This window comes from Anolis sagrei, chromosome 5 (assembly GCF_037176765.1).
Source record: "Anolis sagrei isolate rAnoSag1 chromosome 5, rAnoSag1.mat, whole genome shotgun sequence".
NCBI lineage: Eukaryota > Metazoa > Chordata > Lepidosauria > Squamata > Dactyloidae > Anolis > Anolis sagrei.
This window is the reverse complement of record NC_090025.1, coordinates 187628453-187648587: the sequence shown is the minus strand read 5'-3', so window position 1 is coordinate 187648587 and position 20135 is coordinate 187628453. Positions and strand designations below refer to the sequence as shown.

The following is a 20135-nucleotide window of genomic DNA, read 5'->3' as shown; positions in this document are numbered from 1 at the left end:
CATTAATCACCATGAGGTCAGCAAGAAATTAACTTGAGGTGTGTGGATTTCACAGGGAAGTATGGTAATGCGAGGGCGGTTATGTCTCGAGAATGGTTTGCCTGTTCTATCCCCATTAGTGTTTGGGGTGCTCAGCAAGTTCATGCTCATGGAAGAAAATGTGTTTTGTGGGAATAAGGTCCCACTGGTAATTCTTAGTGTTAGATCATAAGTGAAAAGATTCTCAAGTGGTAGAACTAATAAAGTCTTCTATGGTGTGATGGTGGGAGGAACCATTGTGCATCAGTATAAGATGTGGCTCTGCTGGCTGGGAGTCAGCTGGAGGAAGATCATGACTGACCGAAAGGTCATGAGTTCGAAGCCAGCCTGAGTCGGAGTGATCTTCCAACCAATTTGTGTAGCTTGTTCTCCAACTTTGCAACCTGAAAGACAGTTGCATCTGTCAAGTAGGAAATTTAGGTACCACTTAAGCAGGGAGGCTAATTAAACTTAATTTATGACACCATAAAAATCTCCAGCAAGCATGCAAAGAATGAGGAAGTACTTCATCAGTGTCACAAACGGACAGTGAAGCGACAGCTCCCCTGGTGACTAGAATTATTATTATTATTATTATTATTATTATTATTATTATTAAACTAGAATCCCCTCATGAAAAAAGGTGGAATGCTAAATAGCCTCTGTGTGTCTGTCTATATGTTTTGTGTCTATGGCGTTGAATGTTTGCCCTGAATATGTACATTGTAATCCACCCTGAGTCACCTGTGGGCTGAAAATGGAAGAATATAAATACTGTAAATAACTAAATAAATAAATAAATGTAAAATGTGTGTGTGTGTGTGTGTACATGCCCTCAAGTTGCCTGTAAACTTCTGGCAACCCCATTCATCCTCAGAAGTGGTTTTCCAATCTTTTCCTCTGAAATCTAATAAATCAGCAAATAAATTTAGGTGTGCACAGATTCTTATAAACCTGGAATCATTGAGTGATATGAGTCTGAATCATATGCTAATCTTGGTTGATAGTGATCACGAAGGACCTTTTTTTTCTGCTTTGAGATCTAAGTGTGAACATTTGTTTCTTGTAATTGGGGTTGTATTTTATTGTTATATGATGTGAGAGCCGTTCAGCAGTGGAACTCTCTGCCCCGGAGTGTGGTGGAGGATCCTTCTTTGGAAGCTTTTAAACAGAGGCTGGATGGCCACCTATCAGGGGTGATTTGAATGCAATATTCCTGCTTCTTGGCAGAATGGGGTTGAACTGGATGGCCCATGAGGTCTCTTCCAACTCTTTGATTCTATTATTCTGACACCTGTCTCTAAGATTTCATATAAATCAGTGGTTTTCAACCTGTGGGCTGCAGCCCAGCAGTGGGCCACGAGAATGAAAAAAACAATCCGTGAATCTCCTTCCTCCTTATTTTATTTTATTTCCACTCTTTTCCACAGAGCTAACCAGCCGTTCCCCTTTTGGGCAAGTGGTCCCTTTTCAAGTGTCCCTGGTCAAAGTGGGCCCTGGTAAAAAAAAAAAAAAAAGGTTGGAAACCACTGATATAAATAAAGAGGAAAGTAAAAAAAGTCAGCATTGTTATCCTCATATCCTACACATACTTCTTTGTTCATTATGTGATCACTACACTTAGCTCACAATATTGTAAGCTAAATTCCAGAAATGCAAAGTGCAACCAAAATCCTATCGTTGGTTGTCAGAAGAGTAAAGAAATCAAATCAATTGGATTTGCCTATGTGTTGATTCACCATTCAATTGTAGATTTAATAAGCTTACTCTGAGACTAACTAACAGAATTCTATCCTCATCTTCTTAGGTGATATGTAACGATTGGTCAGAACCTTCAATGCATCACTTGATTCACTGCAAGTACAGGTGGAGTCTTCATGCATTCCCATTGGTATAGCAATTATACGTGCAGTTACACAATTTCAAAATTTAGCAGAGGTCTGCTATAGCCCAGCTGCCACATAACTACATGAAGAATTAGACTACACAAACCACTGTGCTTGCCTTTCCTTTCCTTGCATCCTACATGTCGGTGGGCATTCATGAAACTCTCCAGAGTGGACATACAGTACTTCAAAGCATCTGATAAGAAGCACATCAAAAAAATGTTGAAGAGCTAATTTGTTTCTATTTGAATATCTAATTATCGTGTTTCATTTTTAATGCTGGGGCATCAAGAATTGCTAGATAGTTCCTGCCACAGCTGCAATGTAAGTGCATCATTGGTGCCAGATTTCCCACTACTTATTTCTCTGAAGTCCACCAACAGAAGCTCCATTGATCTCTTGAAAGGTCTCTGCACAAGTCATGTTTTACTGCATTTTGAAAGAAAACCATTGTGCTCTTTGATAGCAATACTGACGGTTTTACCCAATTTTTGAAGAGGAGAAGCAGTCCTATAGCAAGAGCTCTGCATTCCTTCTGCTCCTTCAAAATATTCATATATGTGGGAGCGAGGGGAGCCTACGCCTGACCTCTGAAATTTAATGGACTCTTATGACCTTAAATAAGGATGGTGGAAGAATACTTAGGGAGACAGATTTTGGCCTTAAAACTGTTTTCCCATGCTATGTGAAGCCTTACCAAATGTTACGTAGATGATATTTAAGAAGAAAATCTGTACTGGATTAGGCCAAAGGACTCCGTCTAGCATTGTGTTATTACAAGTGGCCAACCAAATGTCCAAGCAAACAAATAAAAAAGATACATTTCTTTTTGAAATGTCATCAATGCTGAATAAATATATGTATAGATTGTGGGGAGTGGTTTTCCAGTACTATTAACATTATTATGTTTGGGGTTTTTTTCATGTCAGGAACAACTTGAGAAACTTCAAGTTGCTTTTGGTGTGAGAGAATTGGTCTGCAAGGACGTTGCCCAGGGGATGCCCGGATTTTGCTGTTTTACCATCCTTGTTGGAGGCTTGTCTCATGTCCCAGCATGGGGAGTTGGAGCTGACAGAGAGAATCAATCCACTTTCCCTGGATTTGAACTGCTAACTTGTCAGTCAACAGTTCTGCCGACACAATGGTTTAACCCCTTGTGCCACTGGGGGCTTCTATGTTTGAGGTTGAGAACTGAAAAACTCAATTAAGGTGGAGAGATGAATTTATATAGCTTGGTACATTAAGGTGGAGAGGTGAATTTATATAGTGTGGTACATTATGGTAGAGAGGTGATTTTATATAGTGTGATACGCTGGGCACACTAGACATGTGCACAAAGAAGGGGTGAAAGCATCCCACAAATTTAATCTTCTGGTTTCTTGACTCCAGTCTCAATACTGATTAATAACAGCCAAGGTACAGAAAATCCTTAACTACTTTAATGTTTTCATCAACTATTTTAAAGTTATAGGAATCATCTGTAGTCAGCATTTTTGTTTTATTAACACTCAACCATAAACTCTCTCTTCACTTTGTTCCTTGGCTTTCTTTAAAAGACCATGTATGTTTTTGGTATTTTCTGCTAATAATGCGGTGTCATCTGCATATCTTAAATTGTTGATATTCCTTCTTCCAGTTTTCACAGCTTCTTCCCCAGAATATAATCCATCAGATAGTCCATTAAGCACATTTTTTTTAAAAAAAAAAACAAACAAACTATTTTTTGTCTAATGGAGGGTTGCATTATGACATGCCATCATTCTGTGGAACTTCTGCCTGGACTTGGAACACGTAGTCAAAAATTGATGGATCTTGAACACATCATTGTTTTTCACCTTATCGCTTGATTTTGACCATATGAGTGTTGAGAAGAAAATTGGGTAGGGAAGGATGAAATCACCAAAAAAAAAATACCATAAAGAAAGGGCAGAGCATAAAGCTGTTCTGGTCTTGCAACCTTAAGATATTGATTGTAAACTGGAGAGGGCACTCTTGAATGCAGTAAGATATTTTCATTGCCTATAGTGAAATGTCATCATTATTAAATTGTTTAAACCACTTATATACAACCCTTTATAACTTGGCATGGACATCAGATTCAGAGAAATCCCAGTTCCTGAGCCAAACTGATTAGATTTTGACAGCTCTAGGATTTCTCTGAAGCAAAATCAGATTTGCTAGGGAAAGCAGCTCATTGTTGTGGTGTGCCTTCAAGTCATTTCTGCGTTATGAAAATTTTCGCTCCACTTATTATGAGAGTGGGCATAGTGCGGACTGTGGGCTATTTGTGGCCCTTAGATGCAACTTGTAAAAATACATGAAAATACCCTGCAAACAGTCCAGAATGGTGACAAAATGGTAATGTGATATTACTTTCTTTCATTATTTTAAGAAGGACTACAGAAGGGAACAGGTATTTGGACTTGTGAAGAGGGTGGGGAAAAATTGTCCTGTGACAACCATTCACTTGTCCACCTTGTCCCAAAGCTCTGTGAATCTTCTGCAGGTTGAGAGACAGAGATACCTCAACAAAGAGTCTGCCAAAATGTATATATTTCTCACTAACTCTCCATGTCAGAAACATATGGGACAACGAAGAAAGCCATGACTATGTGACCAATAGCTCTACTGTCCTACCAGTGCTCTGCCTTTTCCTCCCAATTACTTTAGCATGTTGGGGAGGGATATGGAAGGAACTAATCATTGGCACTTGATTAGTTTTCACCTCATTTGGTGACTGAATGTCTGGCAGCAAGTCAGCAGCAGTGGTCCCTGGTGGCTTCTGTGTCAGCGTGGTGGTGAATCTGCTCTTGATTTTTGTTAGAACTTTAAAGGATCTAATTTTGAACTTAATTAACCTATTTTGAGAATAGGATTCAGCACCTTGGATAGCTTTCTTAAGCTATAGAACAAAAACTAGTACTTATTCTACTTATTCAAACATTTGATTCTGCCTTTTATTGCATGATCTCAAGAGAGATCTCTCTGAATTTCTTCAAAACTACTGAATAAAACCACTGAACTGAATAATGATTAAAGACCAAATATGGAAGAGAGAACCTTATAGTTATATAAAGAATATAAAGGTAGTCCTGTCTTGAAAAGCTTCATATACAGACAGTGGGGACCGTTGGTTTCCATGTTGGATGGAATTGCTTTTTCACAATTTAGGAGTTATTCAGCGCAAAATGTACATGCAATTGTCCTGCACTGAAAACAACATTTTCTGTACAGAAAATAATGTTTTGCAGAAAAAGGCTTTTTCCATGCAGAAAACATTGTTTCTATGCAAACACAAAAAGTACACACTTTTTACTTAATAAGCCCCAAATTTTGAACTGACTTTGAAAGCTGTGTGGTTTTCAAATCTTTCTAAAAGTGGAACAAAAATGGTTAAAATCAATCGTTGCATCTTTCAAGAAAATAATTAGCGATGAATTATGTTTCTAGTCCATTTTTATGAAGTTTGTTCTGCCCCTGCTATTTCCTATACAAAAAAAGGCCAGTTTCCGTGCTAAAGTATGTGGAAATAATGCTGTACTGATGTGGATCTTTACAGTTCTGGAATTACCTGTGCAAAGAGTCTCATCAATAAGGAATTATACTTACAAGGGTTTCCTGAGCTCAAAATGCATTTTCAATACATTTGAAATCATTTCAATTTTTTTCTTTCCCTAGAACAGACTCCTCTACTTGGCTCAATGTGTGACTGGATAGGTATATAATTTTACTGTCTGGGTTCATGGTGTTCCTGTTATGGGTCATGGAGGTTTGCAGTAAAATCACTTCTAATTTTTCCTCTTGTTTTGAGAAACAAGCTGCATCTCTTAGAATTTTTCCCTGTTCTTGGAGAAGTTATGTTCATTGCTGCACTGTATAAAAGACTGGTTCACTTTATGTGGCTCTAGACTAGGGATTTATTTCTTGATCTTTCCTCCTTTACGTAGACAATGCACAGTATCCAATATTTCCTTGTAGGGAAGGGCACACAGTTTGTCACTATAATCTATGTGCCATGTTGTTTTAGCTGATTCCTCAACCTCTGTCCCTTGGGAATGTGGGACCACTCTAACAACTACCATGTCAGACTACACAGAGAAGCCACTGAAATCCACAATGCTAAACTACTTCACACTCACTCTTGATGTTAAAGGTATTGAGTAGTAAACAATCTTGGCATGTCATTTTTGAGCAGATTTATAGAATAGGAATTGCTTTTTTTAAATCCCAAAACTGATAAGATTATTCCTAAATGCACAGAATATCTGTTAATTGGAAGTGTGCCATCCCACACCCCTGAAAAATGCAGCCTTGTACTGCCAAGAGCTTGCAGTTGTGTGATGCCCAAAGTGGTGTGATCACGAGGGTAACAAGTAGCCACTATCCCAGGTTGTGGAAATGCCACAAGACAGTGATTTCATGTAGTAAAATCTATAAGCAGAACCTTGTATCTGGTGGTGAAAGTAGAAGCAGAAGAAGGAAGGAGCCTCACATTTGGCTTGTGAAACTCTTGCACCTTTCCTTACTGTTTTGCCCACCAGACATCAGGACTATCAGGAGCCCCTGGTGGCGCAGTGGGTTAAACCCCTGCACCGGCAGGACTAAAGACCGACAGGTCACAGGTTCAAATCCGGGGAGAGCGCAGATGAGCTCCCTCTGTCAGCTCCAGCTCCTCATGCGGGGACATGAGAGAAGCCTCCCACAAGGATGTTAAAACATCAAAACATCCAGGTGTCCCCTGGGCAACGTCCTTGCAGACGGACAATTCTCTCACACCAGAAGCAACCTGCAGTTTCTCAAGTTGCTCCTGACACGACAAAAAAAAATCAGGTCTATCATAAACCTTACTGCAGTCACCAAGACTAAGGGCTTTCTGTATCTGTGCTGCAGAATTAATGCATTTTGGCATCACTTTGCTGTGACTCAGTGATACAGAATCATGGGAGTCATGGAAGTGGTAGTTTGATAAAGGCTTTAGCCATCTTTAACAAAGAGTGCAAATGCCTTACCAAACTTGAATCCAGGGATTCCATAGCAATGAGTTATGGTACTCAATGATGTCAAAACACACTTATTCTACAGTGGAGATCATCTGTGTATGTGGTTTTCCCACAGATGTAGTCTTGGGAAGGGTGGCAAAATGAAGCCAATGGCCCTCACATAAAGCTTTTGACTGAAAATGCACACATTTGAGGGGACAATATCCACAAACATGTTTATGTAATGGGGAAAATGGTTTAAAATGAATAGCTAGCTAAAGAGATGAATTTAAAAAAAAATATCCAGGAGCTTCAATGGGGTAAAAAAAAGTCTCACAACCGAACATGGAGGTGAGATCATATGAGGATGCTTTTGGGATTCTGAGAAACAATGAAAATATGACATATTTTCACCTTCCCAGGAAAGAGGGAAAATCCAAATTGCTAGAAGTAAGTGGGGTGGACATTTAAGGCTACTAAATATGAGTATTATTATTATTATTATTATTATTATTATTATTTTACTGACACAAAAACACAGTATGTCACAGCAAATGAGATATATATGCTGGATTTCGTATCACAAAATCACAAGTTGAACACTTCCCAAGCGTCTAGGACTGTGTGATGTATTTTCGAATGATGCGCACAAATCCAAGTAAGGTGGCCTTTTGCAGTTGACGATCATGATTTTGTCAATGTTTATTGTTTCTAAATGCCAGTTGAAATCTTTTGGCACAGCACCCAGTGTGCCAATTACCACTGGAACCACCTGTACTGGTATATGCCAAAGCCTTTGCAGTTCAATTTTGAAGTCTTGATAACGGTTGAGTTTTTCCTGTTGTTCTTCCTCAATGTGGCTGTCACCCGGTATGGTAACATCAATAATCCAGACTTTTTTCTTTTCCACAATCGTGATGTCTGGTGTATTGTGTTCCAAAACTTTGTCAGTCTGGATTTGAAAGTCCCACAGTATTTTTGTATGTTCATTTTCCACGACCATTATTATTATTACTATTATTATATAAACTTTATGAATATCTTGCCACCATCTCCCCAAGGGGACTTGGAGCAGCTTACAAAGGCACATATTAGATCATATCTTTTGAGGGCCAGCTTTATTTAACAGTAATGCTTGAGCCCAACTTATTTAAAAATGGGAAAGGGGGTATCGATGTCATTAGACAACCTGTATGGCCAATTTGCATTGAACCAAATTGGGGTAAACTGTAGGGGTGACGCAGATATCTGAAGTGGCTTGGGATTGTGTAATAGCTGGTCTATTTTAACCTTCATTTTAACCTTCGTTTTTAATTTTTGTGGTTTGAAATTTTACCTTGGCATTTTAATGATGATATTTTTAATTATCTTTTAATTTAATCAGGTTTGAATGTATGTTAGTTCACTATTATGGGGGTCTTAGCATAGTGATTATTGTCTATTTGTGCACATTTCTGTTTTTGTTTTTAATGTTGATATGGTCAATGGACTAATCAATAAACGTTGCTTGCATTGAACCAATCCCAGTTATAGAATGCTAATGATAGAAAATGGCATTGTAAAAATGGTAAAAGTGGCGAAAGTGCTTAAGTACATAAATGCAGCCTTTTCTTGCACTTCTTGATTTTTGTTGTTTTTGAGTGTGCAGAAAATCTCACACTGGAAATCTTCAGCATTAGTAAAAGAGTTTAGCCTCCACTTTCTTGAAGTGTGCAAAACTTCTATCCAGCTGCAAGCATTCAAATGCTTGTGAAATCACCAATGGTTTCCCAGCTTATGCAAATGACTCCTGAACTGGTTTTCTCCCCTCGCTGTTTCTCTGTGCGAGTGTTTCCCACCCCCCTCTATCTTTGAAAGATACTGTGCTTTCTTTCTTTGCATTTTCTTCAATGGCAATTAGAAGAAGAAGAAGAACCTAACACCAGCCAAGGAAGAGTGAACACAAACAAGACCCCTATGGGCAGCCTTGCGCATTAATGTAAAATATGCCCAGACAACATAACTTGTCAGAGAAGATTATTTCTGTTCGGTGAATCTGCAGGGGCCCCCTTGCTTTGCCACTCCGTGTCTGGCAAGAGACAGAAAGAGAGAGAGAGAGAGAGAGTAGCCATTAGCGCGTAGCAACTGTGGCATTGATGTTTGAGCGCACTTCTGAACCGGCTTTTGTTGCAAAGATTGGTGTAGAAAGCATGCGCTGTCCCAAATCTGCTGTTACTATGAGAAATGAGGAGCTGCTTTTAAGGTAGGTCGATGCTTCCTTTGTTTTATGGGGTCGCCAGGGCCCATTGTGGCATAGAAATACACTTGCGATGAAGTGCTCTTCTCCCGCCCCAATTTTCTTATGGAGGGGGGAGCAGAGCTAATTTTTTTTCAGACTGGGCGAGGACCATGCTTTTGTGCAAATGGTGTTTACAAGCCACTAGCCTCCAGTTCCGCTCACACAAAAGTAGAATGGCAAACAAGAAGTTAATCATATTTTGTAAACCTGGTTTGTGGGGGCTCTTCCACAGCCTCCTTGGTTATTAGGCATTCAAGCTTGGAATATTCATGTAGCGAAGAAGCCAAGGGAGACTCCATATTAAAGCCGGTGCCCTAAATACCACTTTAATTTGGACTCTGGTTATATAAATAATCATTCCAGTTCTGCATTTGGCCACTGGATGCTTCTTTTGGGGAAGGGGGAGGGAGATAAATGTACTTAATAGGGGGAAACACTTATTGCAAAGATGAATGGATTTTTAATATTCGGGGAAGGGGGGTGGTGAGGAGCCAACCATGAAGAGAAGCTTTTTAGAGCAAGGAAAGAGGGCGGGGAAGAGCGAGAGAGCAAAAGTGCTTCAATTTTGCTGAAACTGGCACTCAGCTTTGGTGGTGGGAGGGGGGGGGGATCTAAGCCTTTTGTCTATTTCCTAGCAGACAGTCAAGCGTGTGAATATATCTTTTCAGCCACCAATGGGACAACAGAACAATAGAGCTGTCAAGCTAGCTTAATGAATGCCAGGGGTTCGGGTTGCATTTCGCTGATTTGCAATTATTATTTGCAATTATTTCGGAATTTCTTTTTAAAATGCCTTTTCCTTTTTCATTTCCTCTTCTCTTGTTTGCATATGATATGAACTGTGTTACAATTGTTTGTCTTTTAACAAATGTGTAGAGGCGAGGCTACAATATCCACTATTATATGTTTTTGTTTCCTTCAGTGTATTGGGACTTTGCCTACGAGGAAAAAAATGCTTGAAGAAGCTTCTTCCTCAGTTTGAGAAAGAAAACTTATCGATTTCTTGTCCTTAAACATTTCAGCAGTACCTGCTGCATGTTGTAGCCTTCCTCGTACTTTTATTTTTGGTTTATTTCAACTTTCTCGACTCCTTTGTGGGGATTCTGTTTAAGTTTTAGGAATGCAAAAGCCAGTTATTTCACATTCAGGGATCGGTGTCAATAGAAAAAAACCTGTTTCTAGGTTGTTTTTAATTCAGTACCACTTTCAAAGCCTAGTTTATTTCATTTTTTTCCTCTGCTCCGACTCTTTTTGCCTTTTTTCCTGTTTCAAGCTATGCTGCAATATGCTTATTGGTAGAAAAGTGGGATATTAATTACGTAATTATAATAAGAAACAGAAAATATTCCAATTTCAGAAGTACAGTAAAATCCGATATACATTTGCACAATCCATTGAGGTTGTTAGTGATTTACTCCTAAGGAAATGAGCCTACAATATGATATTGAATGCAATATTGAAGCTTTCCACCTGTTCCCACCATTGTTCAAGAGCAGTGCAAAATACACAGCTTTGTCAAGACGCATCTGGTTTACAAGAATGTAAAAAAATTGGACATGTTTTGCTAAATCTGTCAAATGGAAGTAGATGCTGCTCTTAATAAGTATGGGGGAACTCTGATTATATTGCTGTTGAAATGTTTGTGATATCAGTTGGAAGAATGCAATATTTTGCTTTGCTTTTCAATTGCATGTTAAAACAAGCCTTCTTGAAAGTCTTGGTTCTTATTCGCTACAGAATTATTCTCTATTGGATTGTATGCTTCTGTCAACACATTGCTGGGAGCGGAGGATGACTTAAGAAGAGATGTGGCAGCAGCCCTTATACAGCATTTCTAAATCTTGCACATATAACATTCGAGAGGGAGATAATAATTCATTTTGACTTTAGTGGATTCTCACTCTTCAGGCTGCAAATAGTAGCCTCTCCATTAATGCGTTGGGTTCGGTTATTATTTTTTTCCCCAGACAAGTGTGGCCAGGTTTTCTTCAACCATTTACCATGAAATCAGTTTGCTTTAATTTCCAGCTTTTCTACCTTTCTTCTTTATTGAACTATATTGTCAACATTTTACATATCTTCCTTTCATGTACATAAGCATTTCTGTTGCTTCCATATTATCTAGTTCATTGTGTAAAACATAACGTAATAGATGAACATTAATAAACATGAAATTCCCATGTTGGAAATATCTTTTCTTCTAGGAAACCTTTAAAGGGTTCCCAGTCTTTCTTAAATATAGAAGGATCTTTTATCTGAAGATATGTTGTCAAAATGTCAATTTCTGCTATTACAGCTACTTTTACTATCAGTTATTCCATTTTTGGTGTTTCCACATCCACACATACACAATTCTTGCTGCAGTTGTTATCAGAATGAAAAGTCTATCTTATGTCTTCAAACGTGATCTATCTGTACGCCTAGTAGACATACCCAAAATTCATTCCTACTGATTCTACCATTTCTTTCATGTCTTCTGTTCCTTTTGAAGCACAAAACAGGAAGACCCCTCACCACACAAAAAACTGCTCAACAGGAAAACCTACTTTTGTGTGCATCCAAACTTGCCTCCTTGCCTTGGAAAGAGAGTGTGTGTGTGGCAGGGTGTGCAGGCAGGCAGGCCTGGAGCTCGGATGCAGGTGCACTCCAAACCTGCCTGCACACCCTGCCACTAGGGCTGGGCGGTTTCGTTTGTTCGTAATTCGTTATTAATTCGTATTTAAATTAGTTTACGATCCGATATTGAACCATGGAGGAGTAATTAAAAATCAAAACAATTTTTTCAATTTATTTCGTAATTGTTTCGTAATTGTTTTGATATTGTCTTGAAATTGTTTCAAAATTATTTCCGTATGTCTGGTGCAAGTTTTATAGTTGTTGTTTGTTTTATCAGTGATAAAAAATAAATTATCACACCAACAGTCAACAACAGAGGGAGAGGGAAGCTTCAGAAGTTCCACCTGTCCCATTTGGAGGTTTTTTTTAGCATATTGCGCAATCGCGTCTGCCATTAACGAATCGATTCGAAATTAACGAAATTTCGTAAATAATGAAATTTTGAAATCTCAAAATTTCGGAAGTATTTAAAATTTGGAAACGCTAGCGCCCCCTGGAAACAAATCGAGTTTAGAAACAATTTTTTCCGTGGTTACCCAGCCCTATCTGCCACACACACACTCCCAAAGAGTGTGGTGGAGCATGTGTGGCAGGGTATGCAGGCAGGCCTAGAAGGTGCCTGAAGCTGAGTGCCTCTTACTCTAGAACAGTGGTTCTCAACCTTCTTAATGTCACGACCCCCTAATACAGTTCTCCTGTTGTGGTGACCCCCAACCATAAAATTATTGTTGTTGCTACTTCATAACTGCAACTTTGCTACTGTTATGATGTAAATATCTGATATGCAGGATGTATTTTCATTCACTGAACCAAATTTGACACAAATACTCAATACACCCAAATCTGAATACTAATGGGGTTGGGGAGATTTATTTTGCCATTTGGGAGTTGTAGTTGCTGGGATTTATAGTTCACCTACAATCAAAGAGTATTCTGAACTCCACCAATGAGAGAATTGAATCAAACTTGGTTCTCAGAACTCCTATGACCAACAGAAAATACTGGAATGGATTGTGGGCATTGACCGTAAGTTTGGGAGTTGTAGTTCACCACATCCAGAGAGCACTGTGGTCTTAAACAATGATGGCAATACTCAATATGTCCAAATGTGAACACAGATGAAGTTTGGGGAAAATCAACCTTGATATTTGGAAATTGTAGTTGCCGAGACTTATAGTTCACCTACAATCAAAGAGCATTCTGAACCCCACCAATGATAGAATTGGGCCAAACCTCCCACACAGAACCCCCATGACCAACAGAAAATCCTGTGTTTTCTGATGGTCTTTGGTGACCCCTCTGAAAGCCCCTCGCAACCCCCCCCCCAGGGGTCCCGACCCCCAGGTTGAGAAACGCTGCTCTAGAAAAAGAGGCACTCGGCTTTAGACACTGGCAGACACTCACTGGCAGACACTCACTTTTTAGACACTGACAGACCTCACTACCTCTGTGGATGCTTGCCATAGATGCAGGCGAAAAGTCAGGAGAAATGCCTCTAGAACATGGCCCTATAGCCTGAAAAAATCCGCAAGAACCTAGTGATTCCAGCCATGAAAGCCTTCAACAATACTCACTTTCTGGGTTTGCCTGCACACCCCACCACACACACACACATTTTCCAAAGAGATTGTGTGTGTGGCATGGTGTGCAGGCAGGCCTGGAAAGCACGCACACCTGCCAGTGCCTACAGGTGAGAACCTCTTATTCTAGAGTAGAACCAGCAGGTGTCAGGTAAGAAGTACGCACACCAGGAAAGGGAACTAGTGGATGGGAAGCCCCCTTCCCCATTATTGTCTGATTTTCGGGCCCCAAAATAAAAGAACCAAAAACAACTCTCCCTCTTTGAGTCCGCCCAGGGGTGAGAAAGGTGGTATATAAATACTGTAAATAAATAAATAAATTTTGGGAGGCTTACAAAAATAGATTGAGGTCCCCAAAGAAAGCCAGGACATGAAACAGGACAAGGTTTACTCCGAATGCACATGTCTAATGCCTAGTAAGAATGCCTCTGGATGCATGGGTATTTTTAGTTTAAATTCCTGACTGTGAGAGCCGTTCAGCAGTGGAACTCTCTGCCCCGGAGTGTGGTGGAGGCTCCTTCTTTGGAAGCTTTTAAACAGAGGCTGGATGGTCATTTGAATGCAATAGTCCTGCTTCTTGGCAAGGGGTTGGACTGGATGGCCCATGAGGTCTCTTCCAACTCTTTGATACTATGATTCTATGTATTTTCATTCATTTGATCAAATTTGACACAAATATCCAATGTGTTCTTCTGGACACTGTTGTCTGTGTTTCCCTCTAAATTTCTGTGGAGAAAGATTTTGAATAGATAATCTCAGTATATGGGCTGTGGCTGGATCCAAATTGCCATATAATTCAGTTTGAAACTGCATTATATAGTGTAGATTCAGCCAATGATGAATGGGCTCTACTACTAAGGCTAATATGCCATTTCTTTTGCCAGTCCTGCTATGGTTGGTAATTAAAATATCTTAACTAAAATGAGCTCTAGCAGATGAACATTTGCTGAACTATGTTTCTGTATGTGCACAGTGCACTGTGGAAATGTGTATTGTACTGCACAAGTAATGTTTAGGGTGACTTTTCAGTATGAATTTATCAATTGACACACAGGTTACCCTGTGAACGTTTCTATAAGGGTTCTCAAAATTATACCTGTATTTCAGAATATTATTCCATTCACTTTTCTTAAAAAAAGGTCCTTTAGCTTTGCAATATTTTCCCCTGAAAGCAAACTTTCTTACATAAGATACTTTGAAGTCTTCAGGTACAGAATCATAGAACCATAGAATCAAAGAGTTGGAAGAGACCTCATGGGCCATCCAGTCCAACCCCCTGCCAAAAAGTAGGAATATTGCATTCAAATCACACCTGACAGATGGCCATCCAGCCTCTGTTTAAAAGCTTCCAAAGAAGGAGCCTCCACCACACTCCAGGGCAGAGAGTTCCACTGCTGAACGGCTCTCACAGTCAGGAAGTTCTTCCTCATGTTCAGATGGAATCTCCTCTCTTGTAGTTTGAAGCCATTGTTCCGCGTCCTAGTCTCCAAGGAGCAGAAAACAAGCTTGCTCCCTCCTCCCTGTGGCTTCCTCTCACATATTTATACATGGCTATCGTATCTCCTCTCAGCCTTCTCTTCTTCAGGCTAAACATGCCCAGTTCCCTAAGCCGCTCCTCGTAGGGCTTGTTCTCCAGACCCTTGATCATTTTAGTCGCCCTCCTCTGGACACATTCCAGCTTGTCTATATCTCTCTTGAATTGTGCTGCCCAGAATTGGACACTATATTCCAGGTGTGGTCTAACCAAAGCAGAATAGAGGGGTAGACACTATGATCCTATTGATGCAGGCCAAAATCCCATTGGCTTTTTTTCACTTTAGGGTTCACTTTAGTTGTAAACATCTCAATGCAGGTGATGCACTTATGCTTCAACAGGTAGCTTTGTTTTTCACCATAGCCATTCACTGATCGCTTGGATCACAATCAATGGAAACCATCCACCACAGGTTACAAATGTGAGTTTTAAATCTGAATTTAATCAGCGCTGTCAGTGACTTTCAATAGTAATTGGGTTATTTCAGACAAACCTGTTTGCATATGTTGATCAGATTAATGAAGATAATTGAACGCAAGTGTTTCCTTTGCAAGATTCCTTATTTATGTGGGTAAATATATTCATTTCAGTTGGACTTGGGCAGAGTACAAATCCTTCTGCTTCTTTTGATGAAAGAAATGGATATATCACTGGCTTGTGTTAGTAAAAGTAGGTAAAGTAATTTTCCCCTCCCATAATATTATTCAATCCAGAGCCTGACAATGAAACCACTTGGTAGTAGATTCAAAATTGCTAACAGCATTTCTTTTCACATGGTATGTAATTTACTTCTGGTATCCACATCCACCCACCAGCCAGGACGAATGTCCATTATTTATTTATTTACGGCATTTCTACCATCTTTCTGGACCCCGAAGGAAACTACTTCAGGTTTCTTAAACAAAAGATGGATATAAAAAACTAGATGATAGGCCCATCAATTTTTGACATGCAACTAAATGGAATAGCTATGGACAAAAGCAGTATACCTAGGAATGTCAACTAACAGGGAAGTGCATCATCATCCTGCTTTGCTCGTAAAGCAACCCACTAGCGGCCATTATTTTTGAGATTTATTTATTTATTTGTCGTGTCAGGGCAACCAGTCAATTGTATTACATTTCTAACAAAACAAAACAAAAAACAAACAAACAGACAAAACACAAAATTTGCAAGTTTGGTAGTTGATTAAATGTCCTTTGACCAGTAACTGGCCACTTGCAGTGCCTCTGGTGTTGCTGCAAGAAGGCTAGGGTTGCAGGTTTTGAGTTTTTCCTTAGATTTTGAAATACCTATATTTGCATATATGTAAAAAAATGAAATATCTTGGAGATGGGACCCAGGTCTAAACAAAAAAATTCTTCATGTTTCATATACAGCTTATACACATAGTCTAAAAAAAAACAATACATGTGTACATTGAACCAGCCATCTAGAGCAGTGGTTCCCAATCTGTGGTGGTCCACAAAAACTAAAATATGGTTTGCAGTCTCACCGTTACTGCACCATTGCAATGAGAGCGACTGGTCTTGCAAAACCCTCTTATAGTGCTGAGTGTTAAAAACATCCATGGATTATAACACAGCCTAAGCAAAAACAAAAAAAAAACTTTTTTTCTTGGTGTCTTCATTTTTAGACCTGTTCCTTGGGTTATTCATGGTGCTGATTCAGAAAATTGCATTGGATAGACCACGTCAGCTCTAGATTATTAAATATGGCTTTCTGTGGGCGAGAAGATGTCCACTACTGGATGGCATATGTTCTGTATCAGAAACTAGAGGTGATGTGGTTTATGCAATGCAATTTTCTGAATCAGCACCCCAAATAACCAAACTGAATCTAAAGTTGACCAAAAACTGATTTGTAACCCTTTTGGTACTAATGTCATAATGTGGAGGAGTTGTCCCTGGTCAAGTGGTTCCTTGTCAAAAAGAAGGTTAGGAACCACTAATGTAGAAGATGTTGGATAAGGAATGCCCTACCTGTACTCAGTACTCAAAAAAGTAACGTGTTACTAGATACTATATTATAGTCCTCCTCCACTTCTTTTCTTTATACTAAAAGTAACAAGGCCCATATTTGCAGGGGATACATTCTTGATCCTTACATGGATAAGTAAAACCTCAGATAATCTCAAACCCCATTGCAATGAAAGACTTCTGGCCCCAAAATAGTATCTATATAGATGCACCAGAGAACCTAGAAAATGGCTAGAGATGTCTTATTTTGCCAAACATGAATCAAAGGCATTGCAAGTAGCAGTCTTGTGGAGACAGGGGTCATACTGTATTACTACCACTACTACCATTTCCCTCTTATTTTCTCAAAAAACAAAGTTGTAAAAACTATAATATGTTCCCAATTTCTCATTTTTCTTATACTTTTCTGAAACATTGCCCATCATAATGTTATTTCTTCATTGTCTATCAGAGGAGTTTTTTTACAGGCACCTTCAACCATACCATCAAATAGTAGTATAACAAGTCACTGGGATGGTTAGAGGGGATATCTAATAATGAGTAATGGTAACATGTCACATAAAAAAAAACACAGTGCTAATAGCAGTAACTGTCTGAAATACAATTTTCCAAGTTCTGGTCCACTATAACTGTGAATGTGCCATATTGCTGTTCCAACAGTAAGCCCTTCTATGTGAAGAAGCTATAACCGAAGTAGGACAATCAAGGAAAGGGGACTCTTTCCATAGGGATAGCCATGGGGCATTGCATGGGGATGACCATTATATGCTAATCAAGGTGGTCAGTTGAAACATTCACACCTAGCTCCAGCAGACAAGTGTCCTTTGTCCCACCTGGTCATTCCACAGATATATAAACCCTTTTCCTAGTTCCAACAGACCTCACTACCTCTGAGGATGCTTGACATAGATGCAGGTGAAACGTCAGGAGAGAATGCCTCTAGACCATGGCCATATAACCCAAAAAAAAACCCACAACAACCCAATGACATTATTGCCCTCTAAAAATAAGAATTCTGTCCCTCCAATGATTTAGTTCCCAAATTCTTAGTATTGTGGTAGTTACAAAAGCAAAGTTACTAATTGAACATGAAGGTAGCAACTATAACAGTTGAAGGCGTGAATGATTTTCCATATCTCATTGCTGTGGAAAAGAAATAGAAAAATTACAGAAAATTAAATGAAGTACAGACGTCTTATTTCTACACACCTGACTCTTCTAATAAGCAAACGCTCACAATGGGTTAGACTTAGCCCCCTTCTACACCATCATGTAATCTAGATTATCAAAGCATATAATCTACAATATCTGCTTTGAACTAGTTTATATGAGTCTACATTGCCATATAATCCAGTTCAAAGCTGATAATCTGGTTTTTATATGGCAGGGACCTTATTTAGCCATGTTTCAGACCCCAGAGTGATTCGGTTTTGAGCAGAATGTGGTTAAAGACACCAAAAGTAATCTGTTCTGGAATTTTCCTTCCCGAACTAACATGCCCAACATCTTCTTCATCTCCCAGCATGTTAAAAGCTCCTCTTGTGAAGGTAGAACACTAGTAAAGAGAGATGCAGCTCCTCTTCCAGCACCTTCTTCTATTCAAATTGAAGCATATATAAAATTGCAAGCTATACCTCTGGGACTGAATGGAGGGGAGGTGGGAAAGGGAACATAAACAAAAGGAAATGTCTGGATTAATATTCATACATGGGTCTTTACTTTCAAGCATAAGAACAGTTCTATAGCACCAGAGCTGTCTTCCATTCATGAATTTCTCCATTCTTTCTTACTAAACTCTAGACCAGTGGATCTCAACTTGTGGATCCCCAGGCATTTTTGGCCTACAACTTCCAGAAATCCCAGCCAGTTTACCAGCTGTTAGGATTTCTGGGGGTTGAAGGCCAAAACATCTGGGGACCCACAGGATGAGAACCACAGCTCTAGACTGAGGTTTTCTTGAAGGGATGTCTTCAGAGGAGGTTTATTGTTAGGCTGAGAGCGTGAGACTCAACCAAAGTTACCCCATGGGTTTCCAGTTCTCAAGCTGAAAACTAGGTTTCCTGACAGCAAGAAGACTCCACCAGGAAGACAGGACAAGTTTTGGTGACAAAATTATGGATTTTGATATATCACATGCATAAATCAAGGGTCATTTCACACAGAAGGGAAAGCATCAACAATGCCTCAGGGGGGCAGCTGCCCCTGCTCATTGCTGTCACCAGTTTCTCATCTAGATGTTCAAAAAGGTTATTTGTCCCTCAGCTTAGAAAGGAATGGTTCCTATTTTGATATAAGTTTATTTATTTATCGTGTCAGAAGTGAACCAAGGGTACAGCTGTAATGTATTTAAAAACACAAACAAAGTTTAAAAAGTTGGCATTATACTAAATGTCCTTTGACCAGTAGCTAGTCACTTGGAGTGCCTCTAGTGTTGCTATAAGAAGGTCTCCATTGTGCATGTGGCAGGGCTCAGGCTGCATTGTAGTAGGTGGTCTGTGGTTTGCTCTTCTCCACACTTGCATGTCGTGGACTCCACTTTGTGGCCCCATTTCTTAAGGTCGGCTCTGCATCCCATGGTGCCCACAGCACAGTCTTTTTAGCGCCTTCCAAGTCACCCACTTCACTTCACTTCACTTTATTTCTTAATTAGTCGCTCTCCACCAAGGTGCTCCGAGCGACTTACAATCTAAAATAGCAGTTACACAATATAAAAACATTCAACATAAAGACATTCAACAGTGACTATTTGGCAAATTAGATCTGATTACTTAAATGCACAACCAAACAGCCAAGTCTTGATTGCCCTTACAAAAGGCACTCAAGACTTCAGTCTCCAGGAGTCACCCAGGAGGCAAACTCTCATTTGGCAACAGCCATGGCTTGAGGTTCCAGGTTTTAGCCTGCCACCTCATCATTTTGGAATCTCACTTGCTGAGGTGTTCCTGCGAGTATCTCTGTAGATCTTAGAAAACTATTTCTTGATTTAAGGCATTGGAGAGCTGACTAATATCTGAACAGAGGATGAGCCGAAGATGTCACTAGCTCAGTCCTTTCATTGTTGGCTGCTACTTCCTGGCAGATGTCAGGTGGTGCAATACCGGCTAAACAGTATAATTTCTCCAGTGGTATGGAACATAGACATCCTGTGATAATGCAGCATGTCTCAGGATATGGTATTAACTCCTATTAAAAAAGGAACGACCCCATTCTTTGAGTAGAGCAGCAAAAGGCAAGATTTTAATCTATGCTGGAAATCCTGAAAGAA

The 20135-nt window shown here is 39.6% G+C and overlaps 1 protein-coding gene across 22 annotated transcripts in view; it reads left to right on the top strand.

Moving 5' to 3' along the window:
* Positions 1–20135, top strand: part of CELF2 (CUGBP Elav-like family member 2) — a 652882-nt gene that overhangs the window by 191167 nt on the left and 441580 nt on the right. For 4 of the 22 annotated variants that reach the window (XM_060776503.2, XM_060776501.2, XM_060776502.2 and 1 more), the window contains exon 1: positions 8947–9125. The exons of 1 other annotated variant lie outside the window; for it this stretch is intronic. In XM_060776503.2, coding sequence (XP_060632486.1) covers positions 9019–9125 — 107 coding nt within the window. In that variant the 5' untranslated portion in view covers positions 8947–9018. Of the gene's footprint in view, positions 1–8939; positions 9126–20135 lie in introns of those variants that run through there. 17 more of the 22 variants (XM_060776481.2, XM_060776480.2, XM_060776479.2 and 14 more) reach the window with 8 other exon arrangements.